Source organism: Bubalus bubalis, chromosome 2, assembly GCF_019923935.1.
Source record: "Bubalus bubalis isolate 160015118507 breed Murrah chromosome 2, NDDB_SH_1, whole genome shotgun sequence".
Classification (NCBI taxonomy): domain Eukaryota; kingdom Metazoa; phylum Chordata; class Mammalia; order Artiodactyla; family Bovidae; genus Bubalus; species Bubalus bubalis.
The window spans coordinates 158,899,403-158,923,314 of record NC_059158.1 but is presented as its reverse complement, the minus strand read 5'-3'; the positions used below and the strand labels follow the sequence as shown (position 1 = coordinate 158,923,314).

Below are 23,912 nucleotides of genomic sequence, written 5' to 3'. Positions count from 1 at the left end.
CAGGCTGTGTCCCTAGCATTTGTATACGTGGATACCTGAGGGTCCCTGGAGGCATCTATGTTTACAGCCCCAGGATTTTATTCAAGTGCCAACATGGGGGGGGTAGGAGGGAAGTCAGACACTAGAGTAGCTTGGCAGGTGTTTATTGATCTTCTGGAGGAGAAGAAAGCTGGGCACAGCCCAGTTGTCAACTCCTCAGAGATTCTGCATTCTGAATGGCCCCTGCAGGGTCATTTTTATACAGCATGAAGTAGCCCTGCACCTGGGCAGGACTGATCTGTGTTGTAGCTTGAAGGACACGGTCTGCAAAGTTCTCAGCCAGGGAAGTTGCTTGCCCTGGGTAGAACCTCTGGAACATCTGAGTCAGCTGCCAGCGTGAGCAGTGGCCCACGTACTCCTTCATGTCTACTCGCCCGGGGCGTATCAGGGCAGGGTCGAGCCTAAAAAGAGAAGGCAGTGAAAGCAGCCGTGAGCAGCAGTGCCACTGGCACCCCCCAAAATGGTTCCTCCGAACCTCCTGATCCTCCAGAGAGGCTGAGGGGGATGGAGTCTCGCCTCCAGGTCTGAGTACCTCACTCCGTACCTGTCGATGTGGTTGGTGGTCATGAATACTATGCGAGCTTCGGTGGAAGCCACACCGTCCAGGGCGTTGAGCAGGCCACTGAAGGTGAGCCGGCCTAGACCCTGGTACTTTATTGGGTCTGGAGGAAGGCATAGAGGAAGCATGAGTGATCACAGCCCTACTTCAAATTAGCACCCCTCTCTGCTCCCTGCTTACCGTGCCCCCTACTTATCCATGTCTCCAGTGGACTCTGATTGCTAACCCAGGTATCCTCCACCTGCTCTCTGGATTTCTCCTTTATTCCACTGTTCCTCATTTAGAAATACCCCCTCTCCCCGCTGTGCCGTGAACACCCCCTCACTTACTCTCGGCGGCCAGGTCTCGACTGAGAAAGGCAGCATCCACGTCCTCCAAGAGCACCAGGCTCTGCTGTGGGGCCACGCTCAGCAGATGGTTGAGCCGGTCATCTGAGAGGCTGGAGTCCGTGAGACTCAGCAGGCAGATGCTGTGTTGCAGTTCCCCAGCCAGGGCTGTGCTATGGAGGGGTGATAGGTAATTGGCAAGCTGGGAACTGGTCCTTGGGTCCAACTGCTTGTTCCTCCCAGTACTAGCTTTGAATCTGAGGCCTAATCCTTCCACCACCTCACACTAGTGCTCCATGTGTCTCATGTTTTCCTGTTCCCCACATTTATTTCCCTTTCCAACCCCACCAGCCCAATTTCTCTCTAGTTTGAGGGTTAAGACAAGTTTGACTCTACTCACATAAAACTGCTCTTTCCACAACCAGGGGGCCCATAGAGTAGGTAGCCACGTCTGTAGGGAATGCCTAGGAATACAGCCAGGATGATCGTCAAGGCAAATGAATCATGTACTCTGCCCTAGATGTCCACATTCATCCCCAACCCTGCTCCCTGGAGGCCTGATGGCCTTGGCATTGGAAGCAATCATTCCTTTTAGGCAACCTTTCTTTCCCTTTCATCTCTGGGAATGAGGATAGAGCTTTATATTTGCCCCATCTGGCCACCAAGACCTCAGCTGCTTCTCACCTCTGTCAATGTACCACTTGGGGTTATCAATGAATTCCCGGATGTCTCTGACAATTCGTTCAGTCAGACCCTGTTCGAGAACTACAGAATTCAGTGGCCGGCGGCGGCGTGGATAGCCAAAGGGGCGCCATTCAGAGCCCACAGCGGTGTACATCACTGTCTTCCCTTCCTCCTGCTGCAGGGCTAGCTCTCGAGCTGGGAGGGGGAAGATGAGACAAAACTCATAATTACCCTTTGCCATGCTACTAGGCAGAGCTGTGCCCAAACAGTCCCCAGGCCCTGCTCCATGGGCCCAGATCCTCCTATTCCGCCTCTCCAAGCTTCTCTTCCTTTGATGTCAAATACTCCATCCCTGCAACTGCCACCCCCCAACCCCCACCCCCAAAAAGGCTGTCTGTGCCATCCCACACCTTCCTCCAGGATATTGAAGAAAACTTTTCGATCAGTGCCCAGAGCCGTGAAGGTGACAGATTCCCAAGGAGTCCCCGTCTGCAGGTCTATCATCTGCATCTCTCGGCTCCGTTCCACCCGGATCCATTTCCCCTGATACCTGAATAAGAATGAGCAAAATGAGGTGAACAAACAGGTCAAGTCCACCTCCTCTCATTCTTTTCCACTCTCAGAGCCCTCTCTGGCTTCCAGCCTTACCAGATAAAGTGGTTTCCAGGGCTGGGGACAAATTCAAACTTAGTGGAGATGCGGCCACTCTCATGCTGAAGGTACGTCGTCTCAACGCTGAGGTGCTGAGTTCGGGTACTGTGGTGGGTGAGCCAGCTAAGCAACCAGGCGTAGCTCCTGTCTCGAGCAGGGACTTCCAGTGTGATCATGTAATGGCGCCGGAATGCCACCAAGCCCAGTTGGGCGCCCTTCCGGGCCAGGGCCAGGGCAGTGCCCACACCCACCAGCCCAAATCCAGCCCCAAAGTAGGGATTGTCCTTCAGGGCCAGAACAAAGTCTGAGAGGGGCATCTTGAAAGGAAAACACTGAACCTCACAGGCCCCGAGGCATTTTCAAGACCTGGAGATGGGGAGCAGTAGAGATGGGATAAAGCACTAATTAGTTGTAAAAAAGGACTCAAATTCCTCTCCCGCCCCACAGAAGCTGGGAGAGGAATGACAGGTCAGTATTACAATGTGCTTCAATATCCTCCCTTCGTGGGGTGGGGCTGGTGTTGGACCCAAGGGATGAGACTCTGAGCCACTTGTCCCATTTTGCCTTTCATTATCCTGTTTCATACCTGTGTCCTGCCAGATACTATCCTGGAATTCCTTAAACTTGACTGAATGATATAACCGACTTCAGGAATAATAGATGGACAGCATTTTTGTGGTCCCTAGGATCAGTTGAGACAGGGGACCACTGGCCAGGATGAGCAGGGAAGTTACTCTCTTCTGTCAATCTGTCAATATCCTCATGCCTTGCTATCACGTCTTTCAGGTATCCTTTCATCTACTTTACATTCTAATGTCCTCTTAGCCCTTTTATTACCTCCCATCTAAACTGTCTCTTCGAAATTAATTTTAATTCTTTAAGTGGCATCTTAGTGGATCTCCACTTTGGTCATGCTTCACCAAACTGCTATACAGGGGTCGAGAGTTTTCTTCATAAGGCTCTGCTTCAATGCCATTAGTTTCCCTACTCCAGCACCTCCAATGATTGGCTCTCAACAGGTCCCTGAATTAGGTGAAAACTCGGCCACCACAACACGGGGCCCATGTACCTTTAATAGCTTAGTTCCCAATATTCTCTGTTGAACAAATATACAAGCCTCCTTCCTCCTTGACTCGGAATGCCCATTTTATTTCCTCCAATCTCTATAGAGTTCAAATCCCGCCCATCTGCTACCTTTTCCACGGAGATTCCCCCGAATTCCACTCCCCGCCCCGCAATAAAATGTAACTGGGCCTGATTCTAGGCTGTAAGATCCCGAAGTGGGTAGGAGGTCAAATCGTTTCTAGCACACTTCACCCGACCCCTCGCCGGTTTGCTTTATGCCGGCACGCAGTGCGGTGAACTGACAGCAGTGAACTCTGCTGAAGCTCAGAACAGGATCCAGAATTCCAAAATTCCTATGCGTGGAAGGCCACAGACAAAGCCCTTTCAGCTCCCGGTCCTTGTCGGACGCCCAGAAGCCTCCTCCCGAACCCCCTCCACACCCCAGCTCGCGCCTCCAGCAGCGTGGTTTGCAGCAATCGGTCACTCCTCCCCCTTACCGCCATGACTCTCTGGCCCTTCCTCTCGATGGTTTCACCCCTCGGCTCTTTGGGCACTCTCCACTTGGCTTCGCCCCTGAGTTCTTTCATCTACTTCCCGTCACACCCACCGAGACGGCCACACCACTCTGCTCCACAACTCTCGATGGTACTCTTTGGGCTTCAGGGCGAGGGGAGGTGGGGGCGGGGGGAAACGATAGGAAGAACCATAGAGAGAGTACTCCACCAGCCTCACAAAGAAAGAGAGAGCGGCCTCCATATGCCGCGGTCCTAGAGGCTTCTGGGCCGAAGGCGGTCGCACAAAGAGAGTCCCGGGAGGCCACTCCAGCAGCTGGACGACCATAGAGATGAGGCTCCTGCCCGCCTAGGGCCGGAGGTAAGCCGGAGGCTGCGGGGCGGGAACTAATAGGGAGCGCGGGCGGAGCAGGCCGGAGGCAAAAGTTTCTCAAACCGCAGAATGAGGGGTAGGCCTGGGCGATGGGAATGCTCGGGAGAAGTGCAGAAGGGAGCGCGGCGACGAGCGAGGCCCGGGCGCATCAGATCAGCAACCCCGGCGTCATTGCTGTGGACCCCACCCGGTTACACGCTGCCTCTCCTTAGGACAGTAAGCATGACGATGCTCCCTCCTTAGCCTTGCAGGTTACAAAACGATTTTCCCGTTTGCCGGCAATAGTGATTCCCGCTCCCGCCCAACGATGTGGAGGCTGTCTTCGCCTCCACTTTACAAACAGGAAAGCTGACGGCCCGGGAAGCGAGGGGACTACAATCTGCCCAAGGCCACGCGGTGAGTAGAGCCCACAGGCAAGTGGAAATGGGGTGCCTTGGTCCCCAGACCCGATCTCACCCTTTCCCCAGGCCTTCTCTCTGCCTTAATGTGTCCTTTCTTTTCCTCGGTACCGCTGCCCCGAAGATAACCTCATTTCTTCTCTTGTGCCCACCTGTGTCCCACCTCACTTGGCCTTCCAGCGGCTGACGGTTCTCAGTCTGGAGGACACCCCCTCCTCCTTGGCTCCCCGTTAAGGCAATTATTACTGGAGCTGGAAGATTCCTTAGAGCAGCGATACCTGGAGTCTGTGGTTTCCAGAGAACCCTCTGAGGGCGGAAGTGCGCTGCTCTACCACCTTCTGAATTTCCCTAATCTGAGTCTTTGAGTTGCAGAATTCTCACCCACAAAATGATTTTCTAGCCCTCGGCGCCCCTTCCCTGACCTTCATGGCTCAGTTTCATGGAGTGATTATACTATCATCCTTAATTCCTAATTACTCAGCGCAAACAAATTTTAGCAATGTATAACAGGATATGCAATTTAGTTGACATTCACTTCTGAGTTGAGTTCCAGTGTTCAATATTAGGTCATAGTCAATGAATGAGAAATTTCTCAAGGTGTGTTACTTTATACATAAGGCGCCTCTGGTTTGTTATCTTAGTAGAAGCCTAGCCTTGCATCTCTGTGTCTTCAGTTCTTAACTGTGTGTAAGTGTGTGCTCAGTTGTGTCCAGCTCTTTGTGACCACATGGACTGTGGCCCATCAGGCTCCTCTGTCCTTGAAATTTCCCAGGCAAGCATACCGGAATAGGTTGCCATTTCCTACCCCGGAGGATCTTCCCGATGCAGGGATCAAACTTATGTCTCTTGTGTCTCCTGCATTGGCAGGCAGATTCTTTACCACTGCATCACAGTTCTTCATTAGAATCCCTTGTCTGACTTGCATAGGCTGTTGTGGTTTATGTTCAGTGAAGTGATAACTTCCCGTAAAATCCACTCAGAAAGCTCCAAGTCTAGGGAGGGAGACTGACAAGTAAACAGTAGTGCAGTGTGACATGTTTTTGATAGAACTATGTACGAAGTGCCATGAGGACCCTAGAGAGAGAAACTTAGATGAACCGTGTCAGGATGCCATCATAGTAAAGTGACATTTATTTATTTGGCTGCTCCAGGTCTGAGTTATCTTTGATCTTACTTGTGGCATGCAAACTCCTAGTTGTGGTATGTGGCATCTAGTTCCCTGTCCAGGGCCCCCTGCATTGGGAGCACGAGTCTTAGCTACTGGACTACCAGGGAAGTCCCTGTACAGATTCTTAAAGGATAGTTAGGAGTTGGTTAGCCAGACAAGAGAGATGACAAAGGGGAGAAGGCCCAGCAAGCTGAGAGATGTATAGTATATAGAAGCAGAAGAGAATGTGGTGAGTCTGGGAAAGGGCAAATCAATGAAAAGTTGAATCACTGGCTCAGAGATCTTCTGCAGAGAGAGGTGGAAGATGAATCTAGAGAGGGCAGCAGGACCAGATCATGAAGGAAGGGCTTTGAGCTAAGGAATAGTGAGATCCTAAGATGTTAAGAGGGGAAGGGACCTCTGAGATCCCTTGAAAGTGAAAGTGAAAGTCTCTCAGTTGTGTCTGACTGTTTGCAACCCCATGGACTATACAGCCCATGGAATTCTCCAGGCCAGAATACTGGAGTGGGTAGCCTTTCCCTTCTCCAGGGGATCATCCCTACCCAGGGATCGAACCCAGGTCTCCCACATTGCAGGCAGATTATTTACCAACTGAGCCACAAGGGAAGCCCAAGAATACTGGAGTGGATAGCCTATCCCTTCTCTGGTGAATCTTCCCAACCCAAGAATTGAACCGGGGTGTCCTGCATTGCAGGTGGAGTCTTTACCAGCTGAGCTATCAGGGAATCCCTGATAGCTTGGCCCTACCCAATTTTGTTGCAGATAAGAGAACTGAGACCCAGATTGCTTACTGATATGACAAAGGTCACTTAGCTCCAAGAAACAATGTTTAGTATATGGGTCACAATTTCTTGTCTCGTTGCTATATTGACCACTATTATCATTTTAATGCCTTTGTTCTAAACATTGTCTTCTTTTGTTTTTCTCCTTTAGCCATAGACTTTATTGTTTGAATATTTGCAACTATTATTCTATACACAAATTTTAATTTCTTACAAAACTCTATATTCCATATTGCTAGGTCACTTCACTTTCCATTTTATGCCACATTTCTGTCAAGAGATATTTCCTGAAACTGGAGCCTATTATACAGATGAAATAAGCCAGAAAGAAAAACACCAATACAGTATACTAACACATATATATGGAATTTAGAAAGATGGTAACGATAACCCTGTATGCGAGACAGCAAAAGAGACACAGATGTATAGAACAGTCTTTTGGACTCTGTGGGAGAGGGCGAGGGCAGGATGATATGGGAGAATGGCATTGAAACATGTAAATTATCACATGTGAAATGAATCGCCAGTCCAGGTTCGATGCATGATACAGGGTCCTCGGGGCTGGTGGGATGGGGATGGGGAGGGAGATGGGAAGGGCGTTCAGGATGGGGAACACATGTACACCCATGGCGGATTCATGTCAATGTATGGCAAAACCAATACAGTTTTGTAAAGTAAAAAAATCACAATCTATCTGATTGTGTGTTGCTGTTGTTGTTCAGTTGCTAAGTTGTGTCCAACTCTTTGCGATGCCCTGGACTGTAGCCCCCCAAGCTCCTCTGTCCATGAGATTTCCCAGGCAAGAATACTGGAGTGGGTTTCCATTTCCTTCTCCAGGTAAACATTGTCTTAAAAAGAAAATGTCCATGTTAACTAGGTATGGCATGCTGCCATGCAAGGATATGCCTAATTGCGGCAGGCATTGGGCTGTGCACCCACCCCAACTGGGAAGAAAGTGAGAGATCTAATCATATGTTGTTCGATTTTTCTTCTGGTTGGTTTATCAGCATATAAGAGGCCACAGCACAGAAACTGGTGATGATGACGGACACCGTGTTGAACTCACAGCCAGCCAACAGCGCTGGGGAGATGGATGGACTGTGCCCTGAGCTACTGCTGATCCCCCCACCTCTCTCTAACCATGGAATCCTAGAGCCTGTCCATAGCCCCTGTCCTGGGAACCCTCCACCTTTGCCTCCTGACCCAGGCTGCCTGTTGGTAGAAGCCACAGCCACTGAAGAGGATACAGGGAACATGGAGATCATTGTGGAAGCAGTAGCTGGAAATCTGTCCCCAGGTGCTCCTGGAGAGACTCCAGGTATAAACACAGTTGCTAGCAGGGCAGTAGGATAAGCAAGCCTGAGTTTTTTGTCTGTGCTATTTTTGATCCTTGCCTGTAAACAAGATGAAGACACAAGGTAGCATCCTATTTTTATACTTAGAGATGTTGTAATTTGATTTGCAGTTGGTGAATGTTGATTGGAGGCTGGCAAGGTGGTGCACAACTTGTACCAAGCTCTTGGCAGTCTCCCTGAAAGGGCTTTATGTCTGCTAGGCAGTAATCCAGGAGGGAAGACCTTTCTGACACCTCTGCCCAATTCTTACTGCTATCATCCTCAGGGATTCTTTTCTCCACGTTGACCCTCCCACCCAGGGACTGCCGCCAGGGTTTAAGCAAAAGGCCCAGCCTCTCTCTACCAAACCCAGGGCTTGGCAGGGCTTCCTAGAGGTAATCTGCTATTTCCCTGCTCTGATTTCTTGTGGATAACTCCCAAGGCATGCGTTATGACTGGGAGTTGAACAATTTATGTTAGAAGAAAGATTCTCCCTGTTATTCTTCCTACATCTACAACTTCTTATTTTTGGGTAGCTTCCCTATTTTTTAACTGTCATCTTCCAGCTACAGTTGTACCAATTTTCCCTGTCAGTGTGCAAAGAATACTGGGAAAGATTAGCTGGTTTGATCTTATAACATTTCTAAACTTTAATGTGGTGAAAGAAATAGTAAATAAATTGAGAAGGAACCTAGAAAGACATTTGCAATATATAAGAAGAGTTAATATCTTTAAAATTCAAAGAGCTGCACAATGAGAAAAAGAAACAGTTTTGTTTTGTTTTGTTTTTTAAAAAAAGGGTGGGGGGAGGGGGGAGGGGGAAACCTACATGCAATTCACTAAAAAAAAGTCTCTAACCATAATCTCACTAACAGACAAATTCCAGTTAAAAGTACCTATGAGGTGCCACTTCTGTTTTGCAACACTTGGGCAAAAATTAAGCTTTCTTTTTTTTTTTTTTTTAATAAAACTAGTGTTGGTGAGGCTATGGGAAGCAGACCCTATCTTATAGTTTATGGAGAGTATAAGTTAGCGTGATCTTTTGAAGGTCAATTTATCCACATAACAAAATTTAAATGAGTGTATTCTGACCCAGTAATTCTACTTCTAGGTATCTGTTCTATAGAATGTGTCACATATGCACACAAAGATACAGGAATAAGGATGTGTAGGGCAGCTTTCTTTACAGTATTTGGAAACAACCCAGATATCCATCAGTAAGGGTAATTTCATTTTGCTCTATCCATGCTCTGAAGTATCGTGAACTGGACAAAAAAAAATATGAGATAGATCTAAATGTACTACTTTTAGATAAAAATATCTTTGATATATAGCAAGTAGAAAAAAAAAAATTATGAAAATGTGACCCCATGAGGCCTGAAAAGATATAGACCAAATTGTGTGTGTGAGACTGGGAGGTGGATATTCTTATATAGATGTGCTGTTGCACTGAATTTTTATTTAAACAAAGAAAAATATAAAGAGAAAAAAGACTACCAGAATGCAGGACAAACCTGGACTCCACTGTTAACAAGCATGGTGGCCTTAACCTTGCAGAATCCCAGGTCCCTCTTCTCATAGGGCATTTGGAGGACCAAGTAAAAGTGTTTCCTAAGCCTTTCTTTGTCAAGGTCCTGCCATTACTTAAGAAATGGCAGCAATTACTATGAATGTGATTTGGCTCATTTCAGAAAGGCTGTCCTCCATTTTATGAGTCACTGTGCATTTGAAAGTCTTTTCACAGAATATAAAAGTAAACATATATATTGTCATGTATGTCACAGACATTACCCCCAGATCGTCATTTTCTTCTTGTGAGAGTTTCTAATTTTTCGTTTGGGCAAAATATATCACCTTTTCTTAATGCTTTTTGGATTTGGTTAATGCTTGTTACTTTCACTTCACAAATATTTATGAAATGCCTATTTTGTGCTGAGTATCATGTAAGATAGACTGTCCTTGACCTTAGGGGCTTACAGTCAGGTGTAGAATCAGACGTAAGTCCATCTCCATTCCGCAGACATGAAAAGATCCACTTATATTTTCTGCTGGTAACTAACTCCTCTGAGTCTCATTCTGTCTGATTCTGTGCCTTTCTCTGCCGGTCCTCTGCCTACAGGTGTCCTGGTAAAGGTGATGGAGGTGTACTTCTGTGAGCGCTGTGAGCAGAGCTTCGCAGAGCCCACTCTGCTGGCCTTGCACCAGTGCACTGAGACCCTTATGCAGCCCGTGCAGGGCCTCCCTACCCCACCCTGCTCTGTAGAGCTGCCCCCCAGCAACCTCACCCTCCCCAGCCCTCTGCAGGTCCAGAGCCCACCAGATAGCCCCCTGCCATGCCCTGTGTGTAGACAAGAGTTTGCCCAACCCCAGGCCCTGAAGAGCCACTTCAAGATGCACTGGGGCACCCCCGACACCTTCTCCTGCCCAGAGTCTGGCTGTGTGTTCTCCACTGAAGATCGCAAGGAGCTCCACCAGCACCTGAGGCTGACCCACAGAGCGCTTCCGGTGCCCTGTTCCTTCCGGGGCTGCCCCCTGCTCTTTGGGAGCCAGCAGGGCATGGAGCTGCATCGGCAGACCCATTACCCTTTCCACTGCAACCGCTGCAGCTTCGTGGGCTCCAACGTCAAACTCTTCCGGCAGCATCAGCGGAGTCATGGGGCTGGGACGCAGCGAGAACTGTATGCTGTAACGGGTCTTCCTTCCCAGGAGTTACTGCCAGGTATGAGGTCAAGGGCCCAGCAGTCTCCTGCCTGGAACACAGCTGCAGTTGGTCTGTAGAAGAGGCAGTTGTTACAGATGCCATGAATGCATGCATGAATTTAAGAGAATCCAGAGTAGTAGCTCAGGAGGTCAGGATTACTGACTGATGTGGGAGGGCATCTAGACATCCTGGACCAGGCAGGCAGTGACTGAAGATTGGCTTAGGCTGCACTGAAGTGATTTAACCAACATCTCTTCTGATCCATCTTAGAACTTTAGAGGGCAGAAGCTAAATTGCCCTGCCCATCAGTGGCTATATCCACTGGTGGAATGCCTGTGGACTCCTGTTAGAGCAAGTGGAATTGGGCAGGAGAAGCTGGGGTTATTTTAAAAAGAAATCTTCATTGGAGGTGGTGCTTCAATGATTCTTATTCCTCTTGGTCTCAAAAAGAGAGCGTGAGGTGAGTAGAGGAGCAGGAGGAAATAGAGAAATCAGACCAGCAGGGCCAGGGTTCTGATGAGAGAATTTGGCTTGCTAACACTGATTTGTGCTCTGGGGCAAACAGAAGATTCTTCTTTCCTGGAATGAAAAAATCATACATCTTTGCCTTACAGTGGCAGCTGTCTCTATTGAGGAATAGAAGGAATGGGTTTGGAGAGCAGGCTATGTCCCTGAATTGCTAAGTTGGATTTCTCAGTAGACGTTTAGACGTCAGGGATATTTGCCCGCACTGAGCCACCAGCTGTTAGCCCTGGAGACCTGAGTCAAGGAAGTACAGTCTAGTCTGTCCTCCTCTACTCTGTGCCCCTCTCCCCACTCCAGTGACCTCAAAGCTCTTACCTTCAAGGGGTCTGAGTTTGGTGTTATCTGAGGTTTGATTTACTTTGTGAAAGTGAAAGTCGCTCAGTCATGTCCAACTCTTTGTGACCCCATGAACTATAGCCTGGCAGGCTACTCTGTCCATGGGATTCTCCAGGCCAGTATACTAGAGTGGGTAGCTGTTCCCTTCTCCAGCGGATCTTCCCACCCCAGGGATGGAAACCAGGTCTCCCGCATTGCAGATGGATTCTTTACTGTCTGAGCCACTAGTGAAGCCCTTGATTTACTTTAGATTGGAGCATTACTAACAGCTTAGCTCCTGGTCTTTCTGTCCCCGTGGGAATAAACGTATGTGCTTAGAACCCAGGATTTTCTTACGCTTCACAGTGAGAGGTGATTCTTCCCGGCCAGTAAGAGGGAAATTCAAGCACTCAGTGCTGCGCTGGCTTCTCTAGTCATCAAGTTCTTTGCACTTGCAGCTCCCAAAGTGCCTCCAGGAATGGGAGAGCCTTCAGAGGAGACAGGAGCACCCTCACCTGGGCAGGAGTCAGTGGAAGAGGAGGAAGAGGAGCGTGGTAGCCAGAAGAGCTCCCAGAAAGCCATGGAGCTGGAAGGTAATGCCTGATGGGCTTGAACCTCTTGGTGGGGAGGAACAGACTTGGAGGGCCTGGCATTGAGGCTCTGGGGTTTGGTTTTCTGAGTTTTGGTTCACATCCTTCCGTTGCTAACATTCTTCTTCGACACAGCTACTGGGGAAGTGATAGATGGGCACAGTCCCTGGTGACACAGTGCATGCGGGCTAAGTCGCTTCAGTCTGACTCTGTGCGACCTCCTAGCCTGCCAGGCTTCTCTATCCATGGGATTTTCCAGACATGAATACTAGAGTGGGTTGCTGTGCCCTCCTCTAGGGGATCTTCCCAACCCAGGGATTGAACCTGTGCTTCTTACATCTACCTGCATTGACAGGCAGGTTTTTTATCACTGGTACCACCTGGGAAGCCCCTGGTGATGCGGGGAAAGGTAAATAGCATTTGCTTTCAGAGTTGGTTTTCCTCAGGCAGAAGGCTCTTCTGTGAGGAGAGAGAGGGTGATATTCATAGTATGAAGATGCCAGAGGTTAGCAACTGGCAGCCTGTCTTGTCTGACATTGAGCCCCCTAAGACTGCATTTCTGAACCCTTGCATTCCCAGTTTTCCATCTGAGTAGAACAGCATTTGAAGCCCATTCCCACAGGGAGCATATTTACCAACAGATGACCAGGAAGGATCTGATTATATGTATTACCAGCTCTCTGACCGGAGTATTCAGAAGTAAGAGTACTTTACCTTGTCTTCCCTCTGCTCACTCCCTGTGAGGTCCTTCTCCTTCCAACCAGCCCTCCTGATTCTTCCAACTGCCCCCATGGAGGGCAGGAGGGACAAGAATGTTCCATCAAGATTGTTCTTTTGAGCTTTTCTGGATAGAGTCTTAGGAATAGAGGGTGGCTGGGTGAAGCACTTCTTACAGGCCACAGCATGGTCTGAGAAGTCCTTGTGATTTTCTTTCTCTAAATATTTGAATGTCTTGTCTCCTCTTTGAGCCTGCAGAGTTTGAGATGCTACTGTTTGGTTTCCTGGAGAGAAAGGAGCAAGGCCATGCAGGCGTGCATGTTTTGTCTGGGCAGACTGTGGTTCTCCTATTATATGGTCAGTCCCTGGCCTATTGAAGAATCTCATTGTCAACCCTCCCCTCCTTTTTCCCTCTCCCAGGCACTATAGCTTCTGGCACCGAGTCCCTCTTCAAGACCCACATGTGTCCAGAATGCAAGCGCTGCTTCAAGAAGCGAACTCACCTGGTGGAGCACCTACACCTCCACTTCCCAGACCCCAGTCTCCAGTGCCCCAACTGCCAGAAGTTCTTCACCAGTAAGAGCAAGCTTAAGACCCACCTGCTGCGGGAGCTGGGCCAGAAGGCCCACCGCTGCCCACTGTGCCACTACAGTGCCGTGGAGAGGAATGCCCTCAACCGCCACATGGCCAGCATGCACGAGGACATCTCCAACTTCTACTCGGACACCTACGCCTGTCCCGTCTGCCGGGAGGAGTTCCGCCTCAGCCAGGCCCTGAAGGAGCACCTCAAGAGCCACACCGTGGCTGCCGCGGCTGAGCCACAGCCCCTCCGCTGCTTCCAGGAGGGCTGCGGCCACACGGCACCCGACCGCAAGGCCTTCATGAAGCACCTGAAGGAGACCCACGGGGTGCGGGCCGTGGAGTGCCGCCACCACTCGTGCCCCATGCTCTTCGCCACGGTGGAAGCCATGGAAGCCCACCATAAGAGCCACTATGCCTTCCACTGCCCGCACTGTGACTTCGCCTGCTCCAACAAGCACCTGTTCCGCAAACACAAGAAGCAGGGCCACCCGGGCAGTGAAGAGCTGCGCTGCACCTTCTGTCCTTTTGCCACCTTCAACCCGGTGGCCTACCAGGACCATGTGGGCAAGATGCACGCTCACGAGAAGATCCACCAGTGCCCCGAGTGCAGCTTTGCCACCGCCCACAAGAGGGTGCTCATCCGCCACATGCTGCTGCACACCGGTGAGGTGGCTTCCGCCCTTCCCTCGCTCCATGTAGTGGGGGCGATGACGGTGATGATGGCGGCAAATGGGAGCTTTCCGTGTGTGCCAGGCACATGGTGGGGCTTTGCATACATTGCATAGGACTCATGAGGTAAATCTAGCATCTGAAGTTCACAAATGAGCCTTAAGCTGAAAGTCCATCAACTCAGAAAGTGGTCAGGCTGGGGTTTGAATTCAGGCCCTCTGACCCAGGGGCTTCCCTGGTGGCTCAGACGGTAAAGCATCTACCTGCAATGCGGGAGACCTGGGTTCAATCCCTGGGTCAGGAAGATCCCCTGGGGAAGGAAATGGCAACCCACTACAGTACTCTTGCATGGAAAATTCCATGGCCGGAGGAGCCTGGTAGGCTACAGTCCATGGGGTCGCAAAGAGTTGGACACGTCTGAGCAACTTCACTTTCACTTTCCTCAGACCCTGTGCTCTTGTGCCTCACCTTTAATGCCCTGGTGGGTTCTGCCCACCCCTAGTCAGGCATGTTTACCTAGCCTGTTAAAGCAAAGAAGCCCAAACCAGGACAGATGCCTGTCTTTGTAACTCTAGTTCTGTGATGTGCTGTGAGAGATGGGGCTGACGGGACTGAGCCATCCTTATATGGTACAGTCTTGGCAGCCATGACACTGAAAGATGATCATGTCTCATGACCTGAAAGTTGCAGGTTTTTCAACTCAGACTTTTTAATTCGTTATCAGCATTACTGGTACTTTGAGTAAAAACCAAATCAGGCTCCCTGGCTATATAGCATCTGCCCATTTGTGATCTCTATGTAAGTATCGGTGGATTGACCAGACATTTAAAAGAAATCTCATCAAAGATTCTTTAGTTTGGGAGGACAGTTTTTAGGCAGCTTGTGGCAAAGCCATTGTTGTTCCCATTAAACAGTTCATTACTATATAGGCTTTTGTCACAAAATCTCATTTGGGGGGGCCTTTCCTAAAACCTCACATCAATATAGGCATGTTTTCTTTTATTGTACTTCACTTTATTATTCTTAGCAGATACTATGTTTTTTATAAATTGAAAGTTTGTGGCAACCTTGCATTGCCAGGTGATGGTTAGCACTTTTTAGCAGTATTTTTTAATCAAGGCATGCACATTGTTTTGTTAGAATGCTATTACACAGTTGATAGACTTCAGTGCAGCATGTGAACAGAACATTTTTATGTGTACTGGGAAGCCATAAAATTTGTGTGATTCGCCTTGTTGCAGTATATGCTTTACTGCAGTGGTCTGGAACTGAGCCCATAATGTCTCTGAGATGTTTGTGAAGGCAATGGCACCCCACTCCAGTACTCTTGCCTGGGAAATCCCATGGATGGAGGAGCCTGGTAGGCTGTAGTCCATGGGGTTGCTAAGAGTCGGACACGACTGAGCGACTTCCCTTTCCCTTTACAGTTTACAGAGTTCTTTCATATTTATTATTCATAACAATCTTGTGAGGGAGGCAGGTAAAGATGAGAGACCCTGAACATTTAAATGGCCTGTTTCAGGATCCCACAACCAGCTGGTATTAGAACCAGAGCCAGCTGGTTGCTTTTCTTTCACCACCAGGGGAGAAGCTGAGTGGGTAGCAGGGGCCTCAGGGAAAGGTGTTGAAAGGAATATGGCCCCAGCCTCACCAGTCAGTGCCAGGTCTTGACCAGCTTACACGGACAGCTCGTCCTGGAGTCCTCTGGGGCATCTTATTTAAACTTTATGTCTACTGTGTGAGGTCAGTATTTTTGTGTCCCTCCCCTCCCCCCACCTTTTGGGAAACCAGGAAACTGAGACTTAGAGGGGATAAATGACCTGCCCAAGGCCACACAGTAGTAAACTGGAATTTCAACCACTGCCTAATAGCTCTATGGTTTCTCTGTGCCTCAGCTTCTTCCTCTGTAACATGGGGTAATCAGAACACCTGCCTCGTGGGGCTGTTGTGAAGATTCAGTAAGGGGAGGCATTTTGATTAAGTGCTCAGAAAGGCGCCTGGCACATAGTGAGCACTGTGTAAATGTCAGCTATTAATATCTCTGTGACTGTGTTGGACTCCAGAGTTAACCACTATGTCATATTACCTAATTTTTTCCTCCTCCTCTTCCACAAAACGAAGTGGATTGGGCTAAGTGGAGCAGTTGGCCACCAGTGCCAGCAAGCTGTATAACAAATCTAGAACCAACTTTGAAAAAAGCTGGGTCTTTGTTTCCGCCCATCTTCCCTGGTTTCGGGGTGGAGGTGTGGTCATCCGAGAGGGCCATGGGGCAGTTGACTCTGCCATCAGCACCTCAGCTTCCACTCCTGCCGGGCATCAGGGCATCCTCAGTTGGTCCATGTCTGACCTGTGTCCTCTCCCCATTCACCCCACCCCCACAGGAGAGAAGCCCCACAAGTGTGAACTGTGCGACTTCACTTGCCGAGACGTGAGCTACCTGTCCAAGCACATGCTGACCCACTCCAGCACCAAGGATTACATGTGCACTGAGTGCGGCTACGTCACCAAGTGGAAGCACTACCTCAGCGTGCACATGCGCAAGCACGCAGGCGACCTCAGGCACGCGCGCACGTGTGCCTCCCTCCCTCCCTCCCCCAGTGGCCGGGGGTTAAGCTGGCTGAAGTCGGCTCCCAGCCCCGTCTCTCTTCTGGCTCCGAGAGACTCCTCCTCACACCCCTCTGCTCCTGTCATCTCTGTTCCACTGCCTCCAACTGATCCCTGCCTGTGGGCCAGGCTGAGACCTGAGCCCAGTGAGACCTCTCTGGGCTCAGGGAAGGGAGCGCAGACCCAGAGGAGAGGCCCCGAGACTGAGGTGTCATTTGAGCTCTGAGCCCAGTCCTGGTGACAGATGGGCTATGCTTGTGACCCCGACCTTGGCACTTCCACATCCTGTCAAGTTCCCCTCTGACCAGTGGGTTCAGCTGGCTAGGGAGTGTCTCCTTAGCTTTCACTCCTCTGTGGAGAATGGGAACTCGGTGCAGAAACCTGCCCGAGGGGCTGTAGCCATGTCAGCACCCTGGAAGTCTGCAGAAGTTTGCTGATTCATATCTTCCCTTTAGGAAGAAACATAGATTAAGAGTTAGAATACAAGCCCTGAAGCTAGACTGTCACTGCCCTTCACTTCCTTTGTAACTTGAGGCAAGTTATTAACTTCTATGCCTTAGTCTCCTTACTGATAAAATGGAGATACCTAGTTCATAGGGTAGCAGAAAAGATGATTCAATTAGATGACAAGGGACTTCCCTGGCAGTGCAGTGGTCAAGACTTTGCCTTCCAATGCACCAGGTATGGGTTTGATCCCTTGTTGGGGAACCAAGATCCCACATGCCTCACGGCCAAAAAACCAAAACAAAACAGAAGCAATATTGTAACAAATTTAATAAAGACTTTTAAGAAAATGTTTTAAATCAGATGACACATGTACAAGTAAATGTGGAACCTGGCCCATGGTATGAATTTATGAGTGACTGGTAGTGGCTATGATTAACTTAATAATTGTGATCTTTCCCTCTTTGCCAGATACCAGTGCAACCAGTGCTCCTATCGCTGCCACCGGGCTGATCAGCTGAGCAGCCACAAACTGCGGCACCAGGGCAAGTCCCTGATGTGTGAGGTGTGTGCCTTCGCCTGTAAGCGGAAGTACGAGCTGCAGAAGCACATGGCTTCCCAGCACCACCCGGGGACTCCAGTGCCACTCTACCCCTGCCGCTACTGCAGCTACCAGAGCCGCCACAAGCAGGCGCTGCTGAGCCACGAGAACTGCAAGCACACCCGCCTCCGCGAGTTCCGCTGTGCCCTCTGTGACTACCGCACCTTCAGCAACACCACGCTCTTCTTCCACAAGCGCAAGGCCCATGGCTACGTGCCCGGCGACCAGGTCTGGCAGCTCCGCGGTGCCAGCCAGGAGCCAGAAGGGGCCAGGCAGTGCCCAACAACCTCACCAGACTCAGAGACTGCAAGTCAACCGTCTGCCCAGCCTGAGGGGCCGGACCATGATCCCGGGCCTGTGATGGACCCCACCCTGATCCAGGCCCTGCCAGAGACCAGCGAGGAGGGCAGTGCTGGGAAACAGGACAGCAGCGAGGTTCCCCAGGGGGATGACCTCGTTGGCAGCCCCAGTCCAGTGGAGGTAGACGAGGGCAGCTGCACACTACACCTCGAGGCCCTGGGAGTCGAGCTGGGACCTGTGGCTGACCCGCCCCTTGAGGAAGTCACCGAAACAGTTCCTGTGGAGTTCAGGCCCCTGGACCCCCCAGGGCCCCTGAGCCTGGAAGGGCCAGAGGGAACTTTGACAGAGCTGTCTACCTTTGAGGGTGCTGGAACTTCTGACTTGGGTGCTGAAGAACCCATTCTGGAAAAGTCAGTCTCTCAGCCCCCAACCAATCCTCCTTCCTCAGAGGAGCCCCCAGATGGCTGGGTGGGAACCTTCAAGGCAACTACAGCCACCGAGACAGCACCTCTGCCCCAGCTCCCTGAATCCGAGTCATTACTCAAGGCCCTAAGGAGGCAGGACAAAGAGCAGGCAGAGGCACTGGTGCTAGAAGGGCGAGTCCAGATGGTCGTGATTCAGGCAGAGGGGAGAGCTTTCCGCTGCCCACACTGCCCATTCATCACCCGCCGGGAGAAAGCCCTGAGTCTGCACTCCAGGGCTGGGTGCCAGGGCCGCCGAGAGCCCCTGCTCTGCCCCGAGTGCGGTGCTAGCTTTAAGCAGCAGCGTGGCCTCAGCACACACCTGCTGAAGAAGTGCCCAATTCTGCTCAGAAAGAACAAGGGCTTGCCCAGACCAGATTCACCCATCACTCTGCAGCCTTTGCCCCCAAGCACCGCGGCCTCAGAGGATGCAGAAGGTGGGAAGCCCCCAGCTGCACCATTAGAAGAGATCATGCTCCCAAGAGATGCTCCTGAGCCTTCTAGAGAGCCAGAGAAGATAGGGGAGCCTCTTGCCTTGCTCTCTGGCTCTACAGTCCTTCCTGTGGGAGACTCCTTGCCCTCAAAGGCCCCTGAGAAGTTCCACTTTGAGCAGGGCAAGTTTCACTGCAACTCATGCGCGTTCCTCTGCTCTCGCCTCTCCTCCATCACCTCTCACGTGGCTGAGGGCTGCCGGGGTGGACGTGGCTGGGGAGGAAAGCGAGGGGCCGTCCAGACCCAGTCTGCCCTGTCCCCACTGAGCAGCAGGGATTCTGCACCCCTGAGCGGTGGGACTACAGAGCGCAGCCCAGGGGATGGGGAGCCGGCTCTGCTGCCAAAGCAGAAGGCGGCCCGCTTCTCCTGCCCCACATGTCCCTTTAGCTGTCAGCAGGAGCGGGCTCTGCGGACTCACCAGACCCGGGGCTGTCCCCTGGAGCCCTCTGGAGAGCTGCGCTGCGGCCTCTGCCCCTTCACTGCTCCCGCTCCTGCTGCCCTGAAGCTCCACCAGAAGCGCCGGCACCCCGCCGCCACCCCGGCCCGAGGCCCCCGGCCCCCTCTGCAGTGCGGGGACTGTGGCTTCACCTGTAAGCAGAGCCGGTGCCTGCAGCAGCACCGACGGCTGAAGCACGAGGGGGTGAAGCCGCATCAGTGCCCCTTCTGTGACTTCTCCACCACCCGACGGTACCGGCTCGAGGCCCACCAGTCCCGACACACAGGGGTTGGCCGCATCCGCTGCAACTCCTGTCCTCAGACGTTCGGAACCAACTCCAAACTGCGCCTGCACCGGCTGAGGGTGCACGACAAAACGCCCACCCACTTCTGTCCCCTCTGTGACTACAGCGGCTACCTCCGCCATGACATCACCCGCCACGTCAACAGCTGCCACCAGGGCACCCCGGCCTTTGCCTGCCCTCAGTGCGAGGCCCAGTTCAGCTCCGAGACCGCACTCAAGCAGCACGCGCTGCGCCGGCATCCAGAGCCCACGCTGCCCACCCCTGGCTCTCCGGCGGAGGCCACTGAGGGCCCCCTGCACTGCACCCGCTGCGGGCTGCTGTGCGCCAGCCCCGCCAGCCTACGGGGGCACACCCGGAAGCAGCACCCCCGGCTCGAGTGTGGGGCCTGCCAGGAGGCCTTCCCCAGCCGGCCGGCACTGGACGAGCACCGGAGGCAGCAGCATTTCAGCCACCGCTGCCAGCTCTGTGACTTTGCTGCCCGGGAGCGGGTGGGCCTGGTGAAGCACTACTTGGAACAGCACGAGGAGACTTCCGAGGCAGCGGCAGCCTCAGCCCGGGAGGGGGACTCTGGTCAGCCCCCTCTGCGCTGCCCCTTCTGTGACTTTGCCTGCCGCCACCAGCTGGTGCTCGATCACCACGTGAAAGGGCATGGGGGCACCCGGCTCTACAAGTGCACGGACTGCGCTTACAGCACCAAGAACCGGCAGAAGATCACCTGGCACAGCCGTATCCACACTGGGGAAAAGCCCTACCGCTGTCACCTCTGTCCCTATGCCTGTGCGGACCCCTCTCGCCTCAAGGTAAGGTCAGGGGCCATGGGGTCCGGAAACGGAAGGAAAGCAGGCTGCAGAGTTAAAACCACCTAGGTTCTCTAATCCTGGTTCTTCCAAGTATTAGCTCTGTGACTTGGGTCAAGTCCCTTAACTTCTCCAAGCCTCAGGTTCCTCATCTGTGAGAAAAGGGGATAATATTGCATAGGGTTGTTACAAAGGTAGAATTCAAGGACTTCCTGGTGGTCCAGTGGTTAAGACTCTGTGCTCCCAGTGCAGGGGGCATGGGTTCAATCCCTGGTCAGGGAACTAAGATCCCCCATGCCACGTAACCAAAAAAAAAATTCCGTAATATATGCTTGGCATACGATAAAGCCATGTAATAGGTTGTAGATAATCTAGATAATAATAGCTAACATTTTTTGATCACTTATACTGTATGTTGGGCATTAATTTTAATCCTTATGAAAATATGAAATATAGTTGCTTTCACTGTTTCCCATTTTACAGATTAATAAACTGAGAATTAGGGGTTAGGTTGCCCAAAGACACAGCTAAATGAGTGGCAGAGCTGAGATTGGGTATACCTGAGACTGGCCAAATGGATCAAGGTGGTGTCCAAGTGACTGGCCTAGGGGACCTGATTGGCAGTGGGGGGAATAGGTCGGCTTGGTGCAGGGAACAGGATTATCTGCCAGCAGTTTCTCTGCCTGTTAGTCCTATTTCCACATCCAGTGAGTACCCATTAGGCACATGTTCTCTGGGTGCTCTCTGCTCTTCTCTCCTCCAGTACCATATGCGGATCCACAAGGAGGAACGGAAGTATCTGTGCCCTGACTGTGGCTACAAGTGCAAGTGGGTCAACCAGCTCAAGTACCACATGACTAAGCACACAGGTGAGTCTGCGTGGTTTCCACGGGCCCGAGGGGCTCCCCTGTGCCCTGGCACACCCAGCCTCCCCGAGGTGGTGTATGTCCTTATGCAGATTTGGGGTGCATATCAGTTTTCACATCAAGGTAGTGGGTCAGTTGAAAAGCCAGAATAACTTCCCAACCCACTGAAAGCCTATCAGAATCAGGAGAGGTGAACCTGGGGGTCTGGGCATGTGTGCTTTGCAAAACCTTCCCAGGGGATTGTGGCACACGGTCACCCCCTTCCTGTTGAGAACCCCCAACTTGAGCATGAGGAGCCAGATCTACCTGGTTCCTGTCGAAACAGGATGGAACTATTGTGAGTGAGGAGGAGAAAGTAGAGGGCTTGCCTGTCTTAACTTGTCCTTTTTTTCCCTCCTGAGTAGAGTTCATGGACCACAGGTTCTCAGAGATGGGTTAATGATGGTGTGTCTTGATTGCTGCATATGGCCCACCCTGTAAGGGAATTAACCAGGTGCATTTCAAGACCCTCTGCTTCTATGGATGCCACTACCTTTTACCTCTACCTCTCCCCTCTTAAGTATTTTCTTTTACTTCCTGAGTTGAACAAGGAATTGTATTTAAATAGATTCCCAGTTCCATGAGTACTCTAAGACCAAAGTGAAAGTCGCTCAGTTGTGTCCGACTTTCCGCGACCCCATGGACCGTAGCCCACCAGGCTCCTCTGTCCATGGGATTCTCCAGGCAAGAATACTGGAGTGGGTTGCCATTTCCTCCTCCAGGGGATCTTCATGACTCAGGGATCGAACCCAGGTCTTCCGCACTCTAGGCAGAGTCTCTACCATCTGAGCCACCAGGGAAGCCCAGAGTTGATTTCACTTGTCTTGCTTTTCCCCACGACGACCTTGAGTTGTCATGTCTCCTTGGGCTCCTCTGGGACGCACAGTTTCTCAGACTTCCTGTACTTTGATGACCTTGACAATTCTGAGGATTGCTCAGGGATTCTGTGGAAGGTCCCTCAGCTGGGATTTCTCTGGTGGTTTTCTCGTGGTGGCCTTGATGTGGGGGTTTGGGAGGAAGACCCAGGACCAAAAGGGGGTTGGAATTCCGCATGTAGAAAACTTAGTATATTTGAGTCTTTATTGCTGTCAGATGGCTACTTAGGGGTCCAGTTAGTTACCAGCATCCATTGAGCACCCACTGTCTACAAGGGATTGTGTGGAAGAACGGGAGCACATTAGACAGGATCGGAACATGTCAGAGACATGGTCCTTTGTCAGCTGGCTGGCTGCGTTCCTTATGTGCCAGGATCACAGTGGCACTTCTGGTCCACGGATCCTTGTTCCACCTCTTTCAGTGGCAACCCGTTCCCTGTCCTTCCCCTGTTCCACAGGACTGAAGCCATACCAGTGTCCCGAGTGTGAGTACTGCACCAACCGGGCCGACGCACTGCGCGTGCACCAGGAGACACGGCACCGGGAAGCTCGGGCCTTCATGTGCGAGCAGTGTGGCAAAGCCTTCAAGACGCGCTTCCTGCTGCGCACCCACCTGCGCAAGCACAGTGAGGCCAAGCCCTACGTGTGCAACGTGTGCCACCGGGCTTTCCGCTGGGCCGCCGGCCTGCGCCATCACGCCCTCACCCACACCGACCGCCACCCCTTCTTCTGCCGCCTCTGCAGCTACAAGGCCAAGCAGAAATTCCAGGTGGTCAAGCATGTGCGCAGGCACCACCCTGACCAGGCTGACCCCAACCAAGGCGTGGGCAAAGACCCCACCACTCCCACGGTGCATCTGCACGACGTGCAACTGGAAGACCCTGGCCCGCCCGCTCCTGCTGCTCCGCCCACTGGACCTGAGGGCTGAGCACCCCCCACCTCCCAGACACGAGGAGGGTGTGGACCCATGTGCAGACTGGACCCAGAGCTAGCCTGAGGAGCTCAGGGCTGTGGGAGGGGCTGGCTTCAGGGCATAAATGAGGCTGGAACCCTCCTGGGAATCTGGCCCGTAGTACTTGGAAGTTGATGTAAAAGCGAGATCTGGACCACAAATTGATTTCTGTTGAGGCACACTGTGTTTTTGACCTGTGTGTGCTTAATTTCTTCACCATCGCCCCACCAAAGTCCCTGGCTATAAGATCGTGGATTACCCATTTCATCTCTTTCCTTCTTAACTGTGTCAAGTTCCTATTTCCTCAGCATCCTGAAAACATTTGTATCTAACCGCATGTGCCGTCGTGCCCCCTGCTCCATAAAGCATGGTTAAATGATTCGTAGCTTATATAGACTCTTCCATGTCCCCGACTTTAATACTGCCAGGCTGTCTCTCAGTGTGCCCTGTCCCCTCTCAGGCTTCCTTCACTCCTTTGTCTCCTTCATCTTCGCTGAGTGATTGGTTCTGAAACAGGACCAGGTCTGCCTTCTGTCTGTCCTAGAGCCTGAGTTAGCCCTTGCCTGCTCCTTATTTCCAAGTCCCTTTGTCTTCCAGTAGAGGGAGGATTGCTACCCATTCAGCCTTCTCGTAGAAGCAGCTTTAATTCAGCAGCATCCTCAGACCAGCTCAGCTGCTGGACTGGAGTTGAAGCACAGGATAGTGGAAGACAGACAGTTGGGGAGGTAAATCTCTCACCCAGAATTCTGTC

General features: G+C 51.5%; 2 protein-coding genes across 12 annotated transcripts; one reads left to right on the top strand and one right to left on the bottom strand.

Moving 5' to 3' along the window:
* Window positions 1–127: 127 nt before the first annotated feature.
* On the bottom strand, window positions 128–4,880 carry LOC102395153 (mitochondrial chaperone BCS1). 8 transcript variants are annotated; one of them, XM_006048161.3, is made up of 8 exons: window positions 4,760–4,880; window positions 2,257–2,625; window positions 2,019–2,158; window positions 1,609–1,803; window positions 1,325–1,388; window positions 928–1,097; window positions 584–701; window positions 128–440 (listed from the first exon to the last, which is right to left on the bottom strand). In XM_006048161.3, the coding sequence occupies exons 2-8, from the start codon at window positions 2,574–2,576 to the stop codon at window positions 188–190; spliced, it is 1,260 nt and encodes a 419-aa protein (XP_006048223.1). In that variant the 5' UTR covers window positions 2,577–2,625; window positions 4,760–4,880; the 3' UTR covers window positions 128–187. The 8 variants fall into 8 exon arrangements, with proteins under 8 accessions (XP_006048223.1, XP_006048222.1, XP_006048221.1 ...); XM_006048160.3 differs by lacking the exon at window positions 4,760–4,880 and adding an exon at window positions 3,765–3,988; XM_006048159.3 differs by lacking the exon at window positions 4,760–4,880 and adding an exon at window positions 3,822–3,988.
* ZNF142 (zinc finger protein 142) lies at window positions 4,055–23,540 on the top strand. 4 transcript variants are annotated; one of them, XM_045164591.1, is made up of 10 exons: window positions 4,055–4,197; window positions 4,453–4,605; window positions 7,565–7,875; window positions 10,011–10,610; window positions 11,891–12,025; window positions 13,160–13,989; window positions 16,377–16,549; window positions 17,510–20,432; window positions 21,193–21,298; window positions 22,668–23,540. In XM_045164591.1, the coding sequence occupies exons 3-10, from the start codon at window positions 7,596–7,598 to the stop codon at window positions 23,135–23,137; spliced, it is 5,517 nt and encodes a 1,838-aa protein (XP_045020526.1). In that variant the 5' UTR covers window positions 4,055–4,197; window positions 4,453–4,605; window positions 7,565–7,595; the 3' UTR covers window positions 23,138–23,540. The 4 variants fall into 4 exon arrangements, with proteins under 4 accessions (XP_045020526.1, XP_045020524.1, XP_045020525.1 ...); XM_045164592.1 differs by lacking the exon at window positions 4,055–4,197 and adding an exon at window positions 4,205–4,285; XM_045164589.1 differs by lacking the exon at window positions 4,055–4,197 and having other exon boundaries at window positions 4,204–4,605; window positions 13,160–13,984; window positions 16,372–16,549.
* The last annotated feature ends 372 nt before the right edge of the window (window positions 23,541–23,912 follow it).